Consider the following 13,424-nt stretch of genomic DNA (forward strand, 5'->3'; position numbering starts at 1 on the left):
TTCGACCCAAAGTGGGCTGTGACGTTTCGGCTAGTGGTTCGAACCATCCCATGTCCAACCCTAGCTGCTAGTTAGAAAGTTTGATCTTCCATTCTTTGGTCAACTATTATCCTCCAACCATCTCTCTCTCTCTCTCTCTCTCTCTCTCTCTCTCTCTCATCAAGCTTTTTTGTATGATTGGTGTTTTAGTGGTATTCAGTCTCTAGTCACCTTCCAAAAGATACTCACTACCTTATATCATCATGCTCGCTTAGTCATATCTTGCAAACTTTCGTCCTTGATTCTTATATCTTCAACTTCAACTTTTGCAGGGGCAAACGTGAGATCCTATGCGGTGGCTGCAATGGAGCTGGATTTCTTGGTGGGTTTATGAGCACTTTTGACGATTAATCCCATCTTATTCCCTGGTGATGCAAATGTCTTCCCCCAGAAATTTCATATCAATATCAATTGTGCCTGTAGTTTGTGTATTTTTATGGCTTGTAAGATACTTTTTTTCAAGATATGAATTATACTAGCCTTTAAATTAATTAAGGAAGTATTGTCAAGATTTCTAAAGGTAAAATACAAAGCTCTGGATCAGTTTGTGTTCTACAAATACTGTCATTTGGATCTGAAACAAATGTATACTCCGGGAGTTATCACAAAGGAGATAATTGCGGATTTCGGGATTCCTAGTCCACTAGATTTATTTTTGCAGATAGACCTCTCCGAAATTTTTTGACTCTTTTACCCTTAGAGGAAGGGAAATTTGTTTTTGTTTTTACAAATAGACCTCTGAGAGTAAAACAACGGCACTATAGTGGGTCTGTCATGTAAAAATAAAACTAGAGTAGTAAGTTCGAAACAATGATGCAGAAGGATTCTTTCTGCAACTAACCCTTTATATGATAAAAGACATGATATGCATTCGGCACTGTGAGCCATCCTTTCCTCTGATTCAAAAGAATGGATGAAGGATCAAATAACCCTTCTGTATCTATGCCTGAAATGCCTCCTAAGCTCCTGTCTGCAAGTAATATAGAGGGCTCGAGGCTGGTGTTGATTTTGAGCCAGTTTATGTAACATTAATATTGAACATATGTAATATTCCAACATTTCTGATAGAAGAGCATGGATATTTTATCCAAGCTTCGGCGCCCTATGTCTCGTTGTTCAAATACTTCCTTTTGTCTCCTTAGCTTTAGACCGGCATCGAGGACTACTGAGTTTTACTTCGAACTTCCTAAGTAACGCAAATAAGTCTTTATACCTTGAATCAATTTTATCCCTGCTGCTGGTAAGGTATCCATTATTTTACGTTCCCCTTTGAGAACATCCAGTTTATTCCTTGTTTTTACTGCCTCAAGGCAATGACTGAATCCCTTTTTAAAAGATTTTTGGTTATTACACCCTCAACCATATGATGTTTGACTACAGAAGTTGGAAGATGGAAAATTATATTTAGGATATCGTATTTTCTCCCAACAGCGTGTAGATGTTGTCTGAGTTTCTTTTCTTTTCTTTTCTTTTTTTTTTTAATTCTGTTTACGATGACATTGGATGTCATATTATGCCTATTGGATATCATCTGATGCCTCAATCTCACTCTTTTATCTCGTATATAGATATAGATAGAAAGAGAACTTGTTTTCTTTTTACAAATAGACCCATCGAGGGCAAACGAGTCAAAAAAAATATCACTAAGGGAGTCTATTTGGAATTTGGAAAAATAAAACTAGGGAATAGTAAGAAGCAGCAGTACTACATGAGGTCCATCCTCAATTACCCCTATTTTTTTTAACCAAATTATGACGTTAACGTCACTAATTCCCCCCAAACTAAAGAGCAATAGAATACGGCTAGGCCGCTAGAGGCCTAGTTAATAAGCACGTTGGAAAATTTTCATTAGAAAATTGTAAATGAACCTCCCAATAGTTAAGAAGAAAGAAGAAACATAACAACATGCTAATTAGCAATGTTGTCTCCATATTTTAAATATCATTGATCATTGCTTATTTCATCGCCGTAACAAGTCTCTATAGAACATACTATATATCATAGCACTCCAAGCAAAGAGTCACAATATAAACCGGGGTACCATCTCATCTCGATTAAACTACAACAACACTCAACATCTAAATAACTTCAGTCGCATTGGCGGCGGCGGTAACATATCCACCGCAGTGATTGAATCCATACCAGACTCCAGCGGGAATAGGCACGCGATAGTAGAAGGTGATGGTCTTGCGGTAATTGAGGTCGCTGATAGTCACAGAGTCAGGGATCCATCCGTCGTACCCTGACCGATACAGGTAAACATAGCAGACACCATACCCACACGGCCCCTGCACCTTGAACGTGTCTGTTGAGCACCGCTCGAATGTGCCACTCGACGGGTCATCCAGCCTCGGCACGTACACCTGATACACCAATCAAAAAATTATGATCCAATTATATTTCATCACGAAAAGTTATAGATAACATAATTGCTCTCAAATAAATCTAAATGCGAGCAGGATGTTTTGAGCTATACCGAAGAAGGTAGGAGGGGAGTTTAATAGATTTTCATTGTCTTCTTAAATGACTGAGAAATAAGTGGGTTTTGATAGGAGTTGTATTCTTGTGTGGGCGGCTAGTCCATTTAAGGATAGAACTAGACAAATAAATATTAAATAATCCAAGAAATCATTTATTTGACTGTAGGATTCAAATTCATTTTGGACTGTTGTTTAAGCAAAATAAAAATATTTTCAGTATTCACTTAGCAAATGAATTGAATATGATAATTCATTCACATATTTGACTCTTAGAGAATATATGTTCAATACCAATGCATTCTAACATCTAATGCTTTATTTATTACATATATAAATTATATAACGACGGGTCTAAGTGGTCTTTGATATGCATGAAGTAGTGAAAGTATAACAAAGAACTGGTGAGGCGTGTCATTATGTAATCGAATGCTTTTAACATAATTTTCTAATTGTGAATTTGTACATCAACTCTAGACAGTGGTGGATCCAGCAGAACTGCAAGTATAAATATATGATGTTCTTACCCAAATACTAATGACAACAAATACACACACATGTTTGAACAAAAATATAAGCAACAGAGGTACCTTAGTAAAATTCTTTATAATTGTCACATCCACTACTAATATTTTCATATGTTATATGATTTTCTCATTGTATATGCTATAAAATATCTCTTTTTCAATATAGGTGACCAAATAATTACTCAACTAGTCATCTCCCATGTAGTTGTGCATTTGATTCTTCAATATAATCATAGCAGAAAAAGTTCTTTCCACGGCTGCAGTAACAACTGGGAAGAATATAGCATCTGATTTCACATCTATTATATAATTCTCAAGTTGTTTATCGAGTGCCATAATTTTCACCAAGGAGAATTCTGAAGGATAGAGCTAGGCAAGACAAATAATTTTTTGTTTATCAAAACCAACAAATGAAACTCTTGAGCTCAAACATGATACATAAAAGGAAGGAGTAATTCAGTATTTGACTCGGTAAGCCTATTGTTAAGCTCTTGGAGTTGCGACTTTGTAAAAGAAAAATTTTTTGTTTATCAAAACCAACAAATGAAACTCTTGAGCACAAACATGATACATAAAAGGAGTAATTCAGTATTTAACTCGGTAAATCTTCTGTTAAGCTCTTGAAGTCGTGACTTTGTAAAAGTACGAAGACGAAGATTCAAAGATATAGATATTGGAAGGAGGAGCTTTTGGGTTCGGCAATTGGCATCGATTTCTTTTTCAAGGAGACGATGAAAAGACAAGTCGAACTTTGCATTTGGCAGCAACTACGAGGAGAAGTATCACAATCTGTTACTTGAGAAACAGAAAATTAAGCAGAGGATATAGGACGGTCAAGGAAGTTTTGTTTGGATTGTGAACTTGTGATATAATCTAGGATTTGTTGATGAAATTGCAAATTGAAAGGTGAAGATTGTTTGTGGGAACACTACGATATCTAACTACTACTAAGCTTAACTCTTAGGGGATTTTTAACTACTATTAAGTAAAAAAAATTTAGGGTCAACTGCCCCAGATAATAACTTTAGGAAGGGAAAACTTAAATATTTAGTATGCAAAGAATAGTTGAATGTCCTGCACATTCAAACAAGTAAATTCAAATTCAAATGCAGGGATGTAAATTCAGGTTTGAAATTATAGATGAACGACACATGACACCTCGGTATTTGAGTTGATCCTTATCATTTCCAACCCAAAGCCACCATTATACAGTAGTTGCGAGCCTGTGGGCACCTATCTAGTATAAACAAGAACAACAAGAAGAAAAGGCCTTTAACCCAAGTCAACTATGTTCCTTAGGATCATTTGATACAGATCCATCTAGATTTTACGCTAATTGTCGGCTATCTAACATTACTTTCCCCCTCTACCTGACTTGGGACAGACAATGAAAAACAATCATTATTAAACTATCGCACTGAAGTGTCTAAAAAGTTGTGAGGATGTTCATGTTGCACCTATGTTACTATGGTCGATTTGCAATCCAAAAAGCTTCTCTAGATCTTAACCATCCCACCTACCAGCTTTGGGTGTGTATCAATTTCCTTTGCTACTATAGGTACCACTTACCAGAGACTCTGTAGTCAGTAGTCATTGTAAACATGAGCTTTGAAAAGTATTTTTCTATAGACTAGCACTACACATGCTCATCCTTTATTGTTCAGTCGAGGAATTGAGTAAGCTAACAACACGACGATAAATTCCCCTTATAGCTGATTAATCTAGTACATGTAAGATGCGCAGTCCCCAGTGATGTAACAACAAACATATCAATTTAGCTAGAGTAACAACTATCAAAACCAAATATGCTCGTCTAATGTAAGAGAATGTTATAATGAGTATAAAATGCTCATAAAGCTACAAGTTAACAACCATCACATAGTTTGCATTATGAAAGATTTCTCGTATAAGAGAATATGCTATTGTGAAAATTATAATGTTCAAGAGGAGTTTAGTTCTTGGTGGGTTCGAAGCTAAGTTTACCCTTTTTTTACATATCCTTATAGTTTTGCCAAAGAGCTATCCAATATAAATTCATGTGCAATGTGGGTATTTTATTGAGTCTGATTGCGTTCTAAACATATAACGGTTTAGCATTTTTCTTCATCAAATGATACAAACAGAAACGCAAATACAAATAAGGTCAAATAATGAGTTTGCCCTTTTGTCATTTTTAAATAAAACTAGAAACTAATAAAAATAAATGGAAATTCCTTCCAAAAAGAACACTTCCCAAATAACTTTCGCTCTCTTGGAAGCCCCCAATTTCTAAGATAAAATTTTTCCTCCGTGGAATTAACCCAAAAAAAATCAAAATCAAAATCAAAACAATACCTGATTGCCGTAAGCATCTCCAAAAGAGATGCTGACGTAATCTCTGGTGTACCGAGGAGATGAGCAGCTTGTTGTTATCCTCACCATGTAAGAGCATGCTCTCGCAAATGCCTGCTTCAAATCCTGCGAAAAAGATAAAACAAAACAAAATAATAAATATAAAAATCAAGTTCCCCCTTTCTTGATCAAATTAGTTTAGTAGGGTACCTGTGGTTTTTGGATCTTGAAGGATGGGAACTCTTGCGGATGCGGGTTAACGGGTTCAGCGAGTGAAGTGATGAAGAGGTTGAGCGAGAGTGAGAAGATGATGATTGCGGAGGTTAAACCCATTTTTGGTCTGCAATGAGACGAGCCTCGTCTCTCGTGGTAGGTAGGGATCTTGCCTGCTGGGAAATTTCCGGGTCTTTATAGCAAACTTTCGGACAGCGTAACCTACTGGACACGTGGCTGTCCAGTAGATGAGTACCACCACATCCATACAAACTTAGGAGGCCCTCTTTGGCAATGGCTTGATGGAGGAGATGAAAGGGGTTGAATAACAAAAAAAAAAATATCTAGAGGTTAACAACACCTCATGTGAGGTTTAAGTGAAACTTAGCCTGTCATTTGATGGGTTAACTATTCCGTCTACTGAGACAGTGTAAGATTAATCTGCCCACAGTTATGGTTTGGCGTGGGTCAGGCCGACCGCGGGCTGACCTAGCCCACTCCGCCATGGGTCACGACCCCGCTCGTCTCGTAGTGAGTCGGATCCAAGCCCATGATATACCCGGGTCATGGGCTTCCTCGGGTTCAGCCCCAGACCCGGGATCAGAGAAGTATGCCCGGGCAACGCTGAGCCCGCTCAAGCTAGACCGAGCCCGGCCCTACCCGTCTCGGCCTATGATATATTTTTTGGTTAGTCTAGCTGTTCCTTTAGCTCTTTGGATATGCAGCTAGCTGCCAACAAAGCCAAAAAATCATAGATCTTTAACTCATTGGTCTTTTGGCCCACTGAGAAACAAAGCATCAATCTTTAAGCTCGTTGTTGTCTACTTGGAAGGATTAAAAAGTTTAATACAAGTTTAAAATAGTTTAATACAAGTTTAAGCTACTAAAAAATAAATTAGAAATAATTTTATAATTGTAAATACAAGTGTTATATAATTAAAAAGGTAAAAAAAGAAAACAAAATTGTTGGACAAAAACCCTTGAGTTGTGGGCTGAGTCAGACCCGCTCCGCACCTAGGCGGGTCGTGGGCTGGATTGAGTCCAATCTCAAACCCGGAATTAGAAAAATAGGTCTGGCCCACTCTAAGCTCTTTAGGCCCAAATCAGACCTGACCCGGCCTTGCACCCGATGGGCGCGCGACCAAGCTGACCCCTACCTACAATCAGTAAGGAGAGTAATTCAGAAACTATGTGGGGCCATGAATTGTGGCCACTTCAATAATTAACTTTGAGATGCCACAAATTTCTTAATCGCCACTTCATATTCAAATTTTCTCAATTCCTACAGGAACAAGATACTTGCATCACATCAACCCGGTCAAGAGAACGGCCGGGCCAGGATGGCCCGCCCGACCCGACCCGATCTTAAAGGCCAAAAACGGCCATATTTGGCATTTTGACCAAAATACCCCTAAAATGGCCAAAAAAGGCCAAATTTTGCGGGTATTTTGGTCATTTTTCTAAAAGACTGCCTCTATAAATAGAGGGGGTTTTCATTTATTTTTCTCATCTAAAACTCATATACTTCTCTCTAATACTCTCTAATACTCTATTTTCCTCTATAATTCTTCAATCAAATGGCTTTCTCCTCTGATTATGAAGGGCAAAACCCAACTCCCGGTTTTAAAATGAGTCATCCTACTACATGAGCCATAGCTACTACACCTACTCCTACCGATGTTGATCCTGACTCCGGTGGCGTCGATTCTACACCAAGAGCTCTTAAAAGGCCGAGATTCGATGTGAAGAATTTTTTCGAGAATATAGACTTCACCAGGGATGAACACGGTAGACTTCTCACCAGAAGGCTAAGTGTGCGTTGTGTGACCATATTTTCCAAGTTCATCATAAAAGCGGCATCAACCACCTCAAACGCCATTTAGATAAACCCAACAAAGGTCAGACGTCTCAAGGTGATATCCGACAATCTTTACTCTCCTAATCCTCATCTTTTGGTAGTCTCAGTAGTTGGAATTATAACGCAGTCCGAACCAGAAAATGCGTCATCAGGTTTATTATTCTTAAAAATCTTCCTTTTAAATTAGTAGAAGATGATGAATTTGAAGATATGTTTACAGATGGCTTTTATCCGGCATTTAAAAAAAATTCTCATCAAACTTGTCAACGTGATATTTTAAAATATTATCAGGAGGAACAAGGAAAAATAATTTCTTATTTTCAAAGTTTAAACTGTAAATTTTCTTTAATTTCTGATATTTAGACATCTAAAGCACAAACTGATTATTTATGTATCACAGCACACTAGATTGATGATAATTGGTAAATATTTAAAAGAGTTATTTTTTATTGCATTTGAAGAGTCACATACTGGTATTAATATTGCAAATTTAATAATTGAAGAACTTACAAAATTAAAAATATCAGAAAGAATATTTTCTCTTTCACTAGATAATGCAAGTAATAATAATGTAGTTGTTGATTATATCAAAACATCTCTGCTATTGCCATGTCATGATGATCTTTTTCATATTAGATGTGTTTGTCATATTATAAATTTAATTGTTGAAAGTGCATTTGGTGAAATTAAACTCATGATAGAAAAGGTTAGTTCAGTAGCTTATACTCATAATGCTTCTGAATAAAGAATTAAAAGATGGAAACAATTCTATAAAAGAAAAAAATTTAAAACTCAAGCTAATTCTAAAAGATGTTGACCATAGGTGGAATTCTACTTATGCAATGTTAAGTATAGCAATATAATATAAAGGAATTATAAATGATTTTATTGCTTTCTATACTTCTAGTTCTAGCTCTGGTAGTATGTATGGAATAACTGAAGATAAATGGATAGTTATAAGTATTGGCCTTCTTGTTTTGATGATGATTTAACAAACAATTTACATCAGATATTGTTTGTCTAGTGCTTGTATTTTGTTATTTATTGTAGACAAACAATATGTTGGAGGATGGACGGATTGCGCCATAACGATCATATCTAATGGAGGTTGGTGGAATTGTGGAATGAAGCATTGCATTCAAGTTAAAGATCCAAGATCCCGCTTCATCCACATAGTTTACCAAGTCGAGCTTATTGAAGACCTTCATCTAGCTTGGGTAGAATTTAGTTTAGGTTTTATATTATGTGTGTTAGTACTTTAAGCTCAATTATATACACACATACACGTTTTGGTTTTTGTATATATATATATATAGTTATATATATACATATATGTTTTGGTTTGATTTTTTAGATATGAAACAAATATATATTCATATATATGTTCATATGTTTCATATTCTATCATATTTGAAAATATATTGTGTTCTTGGTTTATGGACTTGATAATATGTTTTTATATCTTTTCCTAAGTCTATAAAGCCATACAAAAGTTTCCAAAAGTTGTGTTTATGTCAAAACATCAAAATTTATGTATATCAACTTTTCATGTTTTGGACATACTTGCAAAATACATGAGTTTTCACAATTAGGAAATGAAATTTAAAAAATTTCTTCGTTTACATGTTTATATTCATATATACAAACATTTCCCCAAGTTTTACTAATTTTGGAGTTGTTTTGTTATTTTCAATTGAATTTACAAAACCGAGTTTTCAGCAGTTTTTTAGAAACTGTTTATCTATGTTCAAATATTTATTTCTCTCAATTGGAAAGTTATTTTTCATAAATTCTTTCTTTAACATGTTAATATACATGCGTAGAACTTTCTCTCAAAATTTCATGATTTTTAGAGTTTATTTACTATTTTTATTTGATTTTACAAAGTCAGATACGATTTACTATTTTTATTTGATTTTACAAAGTCAGATACGCATTTTTCCAGAACTGCAGAAACTGCTTGTGCATGTTATAAGTCTACTCTAAGTCGACTTATCATAAGTCTACTCTAAGTCGACTTGTTATAAGTCTACTATAAGTCGAATTATAAACTGTCTTTCTGCATGTGTTTTTCTTTCTGTCAAGTCGACTTGTGTCACCTGTTAAGTCGACTTATATATAGCCGTTTGAATAGTAACGGCTAGTTTCCAGCCTTAATTATTTTAATGTTTTTAAGGGTTTTGGTTGGGTTTTTGGGGTTATTTGATGAGCCTATAAATACCCCATGTCCTCATACTTCTAAGATAACTACGAGAAAATTTTTAAAGAGTTTTTATAAGTTTGTTTAAGGTATTCTAAGTGTGTTTAAGAGTTTGGTTTGTGAAGATAATTTCACAAGGGCTTGAGGAGATAATCTTTGGTGTTTGGGCTTCAAATCATCTCTCTCTCACTCTTGTCATTTATTGGAGAAGTTTTCTAAACTCAATCTAACTTTATATTTTATTGTTTGATTATCATTTTATTAAGCTAGTGTTTATATTGAGTTTAGTTGATTTTATTTATCTCTTTGTACACACACAACCATTGAGCTTATTGTATTTGCATCCATAATATATTTGGGGTTGTAACATTGAGTGTGAGCTTTCATTGTGTTCTCATCCATAGTAGAGAACAAACAATTATTGTATTGAACCTTATTGTGAGATCACTTTGTAATACACTTGTACACCGAGAGGAGTGTGTGGTGAGAGTCGGGGATCGTTCCAAGAGGAGTGGCGTCGGTTGACGAGCCTAGGGAGAGGTTGTAACCAAGCACTTGAGGGAGACACGGCTAGGTCCAACACTTGTGTGGGTGTAGAGTGTGATTGCAGACTGTGAGGTGTAAACGTTATTCGGGTGAGGCTTCCAAACCGGGTTGTGATAGTGGATTTCTCCCCGGGAGTGGGGAGCGGAGACGTAGGACGGAAGGTCCGAACTCCGTGATCATATTGCTTGTTTGAGTTTGGCTTAGCACTTATAATTGTTCATCCTTATAGCCTTTCTCTCATTATTTATATGATCCACTATTTAGTTCATATTGTTTACCCCTTGTGTTAGTTTTATATCCTTGCATATACTTATATCATATTGTATATCTCTTTGATAGGATATATCATCTTGTGTTAGTTTATATATCCTTGCATATATATATTCATCATATAGGATATATCTCATTGTTCATATTGCTTATCCTAGCTTATATAGTTGTTATATTTCATACTTGCTAGGATAACTTGTTAATTAATTTTAATTGGTATTTAATCGAATTAGATTAGCATAAGACCCTAATCACCCCCCTCTAGGGTCTAACAATAAGTAATTTAAAAGAGATGTTACAAGTTTTTTATGATGCTACTATGTTATTGTCTGGATGTTATTATCCAATCATTACTTTAGCTGCTTTACAAGTTTTAAATATTAAAAAAAATTAGTAAATATCGTATGGATAATTATTTTAGAAATATAATTTTTCAAATAAAAAATAAATTTAATAAATATTTTATGTCTATTCCTATTATTTTTGGTTTGGGGTTCTTATTGATCCGTATTTGAAGGATATTGGCAAAAGCTGTAGCTACACATCAGTCTACAGCTTCTGCTTCTACGAGCTCAAGTCGGGGCAAAAATATAAGTTTTGATAGGTATGCAATGGTAGTTGAGCTAACTGGTGGATCTGGACTTGGATCATCAACGGATGTTTCTGAAATTGATTAATATTTAACTGCATCTTTAGTTAAATGTCAAAATAATAGTTTAGATATTTTGCAATGGTGGAAAGTATCATCTTTAGTTAAATGTCAAAATAATAGTTTAGATATTTTGCAATGGTGGAAAGTATATGGAACAGTTTCATATCCTATACTTTCCATTTGCAATGGTGGAAAGTATATGGAACAGTTTCATATCCTATACTTTCCATCATGGTTCGTGACTTACTAATAGTGCAGATTTCCACGGTAGCTTCGAAATTCGCCTTCAGCACAGCAGCACGTTTGATCGACGACCACATGACATTGTTAGATCTGTATACTGTTCAACCGGTCATGTGTTTACAAGATTGGTGGAGATACGAGAAGAGAACGCAAGGCATCGATCGGATGGCTGGTATTGAAGATAAATTTAAAGAGTTAGGACTAGCAAATAGATATAAAGAGTAAACAATATTCATCAAATTATAATTTTTATTTCTTAGCTGAAAATTTGTAATAAATTATTTTGGAAATAGTTACAAATGATAGTGAAATAGATGAGTAGGTGCCAACCTAGTTGGAATGTACTCGTCTATTGTGATGCTACGAATTCCAAAATAAATTTATAATTATAAAAGATTTACTGATTATTAATAAAAAAGCTATTTTATCATTTTAATTTTTATAATTTTTTGTATTTATAATTTATGTAATTTCAAATGATTAATAAATAATAATATAAATTTTTTATTAAAATTATGTTCACTTTTTAGTTATGTATTATTGAAAATTTAAAGAAATGAAAAAATGAAAAAAAATTTTAAAAACCAAAAAAACCCGGGTAGCCCGGAGCCCGGCCCGCTCAGGCCCGGCTTGAGCCCGGACCAGGCCTAGTGCCCCTTGGGCCTGAGACTGGGCCTCAGTTTTGTCCGGCCCGGCCCGTTTGGATACCTCTGGCTAGGGCTGAGCATGGTTCGATCCAAACCGAAAAAACCGATCGAACCGACCCGAACCGATCCGAAAAAATCGGTTTTATGAATAGGGCGGTTTGGGTCGGTTTGAAAACTTTTCAACCCGAACCGACCGAATATAGTGCAATACTACCCATTCTGATCTCAAACCCTATAAGGCCCTACCGACCTCCGTCCCAAAGAATCAAGAGACTCAAGCCTCTACAATCATTTTTGATCATTATGGGTTGAAACAACAATAGATATATATCGGTGTTTAATGCTTCATATCCTCGTATACTTTTGATATCTTTTTTCATTTAACACAGTTTTTGTTTGATAAGAAGTGTGATGACAGTAACGAACCGAGACAAACGAACTGAACTCGCCCACAAACCACACCGAAACGAACTTTGCAACAGTTCGTCGGTTTTGAATATAGACGCGCTCGGTTGGGTTGTTTGAATTTTGCGTAAAAACCGAACCGAACGACCGCTGCCACAACCCATACCTCTGGCGCCCAGCCTTTGACTGTTTCAATATTCACTATAAATTTGTAAAGGGTCACCGCAATGAATGGACTGGGAGTCACTTTTTTAATATTTCAATATCTAATGGAAAATGCCATTTTAAGGACCCAAAATATGCTACCAAGGGAGGCGACCATGTGCATGTGTATTGCATAATGAGTTGGCATGGCCAACTCATTATGCAATAGGGAGGGGACACATCACATGTCCCCTCCCTTGGTCCCATATTTTGGGTTCCCGTAGTAACACTCATATTTAATTATAAATTTGTAAGGATCACTGCCCGTGGCTACTTTATTATTTAATTATTTCAATTCATTCGGTTTGCTCTCTTGTTCTTGTTAGCGTAACATTTTTACTAATTGTTTAACTTGAAAATAAATATAATTTATATCTACAATTTGCATTGTAGATTTACATCGTACCTATTGAAAGCTCCACAGAAAACTTTCTTTTTTCAAATTATTAATATGTACAGTAACTAATTTGGTATGTATTTGTATTGAGAGACTACTTTTTTTTGCACGAATATTAGTGATTTTTTCTCTTTTTGATAAAGCTCAATCTGTTATTAAAAAAAAACTTGTCAAAATTACCTCATTAGTCCTTTTTTACTTGTCAAACTCAAAAAAGCTAACATTTTATTTTAACTATATGATCCAAGTAATACTTAATTGTTTTTAACTCATCGTAACGGGTTAACTAAATTATTCTCTTTAATACTTTCTCCATTAACCATTTACCAAACAGCACCTGAAGGTTTATAAATGGGTATACTCATCTCATAGTCCTTCGTTTAAACCACTTGGTATGCAGTGTGTGAAAAAAAGG

General features: G+C 35.3%; 2 protein-coding genes across 2 annotated transcripts in view; one reads left to right on the top strand and one right to left on the bottom strand.

The window, feature by feature from the left end:
• The window catches only part of LOC109828788, a 9,968-nt gene extending 9,386 nt beyond the window's left edge, over window positions 1–582 (top strand). The window contains exon 4 of the mRNA XM_020395728.1: window positions 312–582. Within this exon, the coding sequence (XP_020251317.1) occupies window positions 312–390 (79 nt within the window). The 3' untranslated portion in view covers window positions 391–582. The remainder of the gene's footprint in view (window positions 1–311) is intronic.
• On the bottom strand, window positions 1,970–5,768 carry LOC109828789 (embryo-specific protein ATS3B-like). Its single transcript, XM_020395729.1, has 3 exons — window positions 5,585–5,768; window positions 5,378–5,500; window positions 1,970–2,402 (listed from the first exon to the last, which is right to left on the bottom strand). The coding sequence occupies exons 1-3, from the start codon at window positions 5,705–5,707 to the stop codon at window positions 2,118–2,120; spliced, it is 531 nt and encodes a 176-aa protein (XP_020251318.1). The 5' UTR covers window positions 5,708–5,768; the 3' UTR covers window positions 1,970–2,117.

Source organism: Asparagus officinalis, chromosome 1 (assembly GCF_001876935.1).
Source record: "Asparagus officinalis chromosome 1, Aspof.V1, whole genome shotgun sequence".
In the NCBI taxonomy this organism is placed as follows: domain Eukaryota; kingdom Viridiplantae; phylum Streptophyta; class Magnoliopsida; order Asparagales; family Asparagaceae; genus Asparagus; species Asparagus officinalis.

Bases quoted from the DNA above. Each gene is read 5' to 3' on its own strand.
- LOC109828789 (XM_020395729.1), bottom strand. From the start codon at position 5,707: ATGGGTTTAACCTCCGCAATCATCATCTTCTCACTCTCGCTCAACCTC. The intron at 5,501-5,584 runs GTACCCTACTAA...TCTTTTTCGCAG, and splicing joins TCAAGATCCAAAAACCACAG to GATTTGAAGCAGGCATTTGC. The intron at 2,403-5,377 runs GTATTGTTTTGA...TTGGTGTATCAG, and splicing joins GAGATGCTTACGGCAATCAG to GTGTACGTGCCGAGGCTGGA.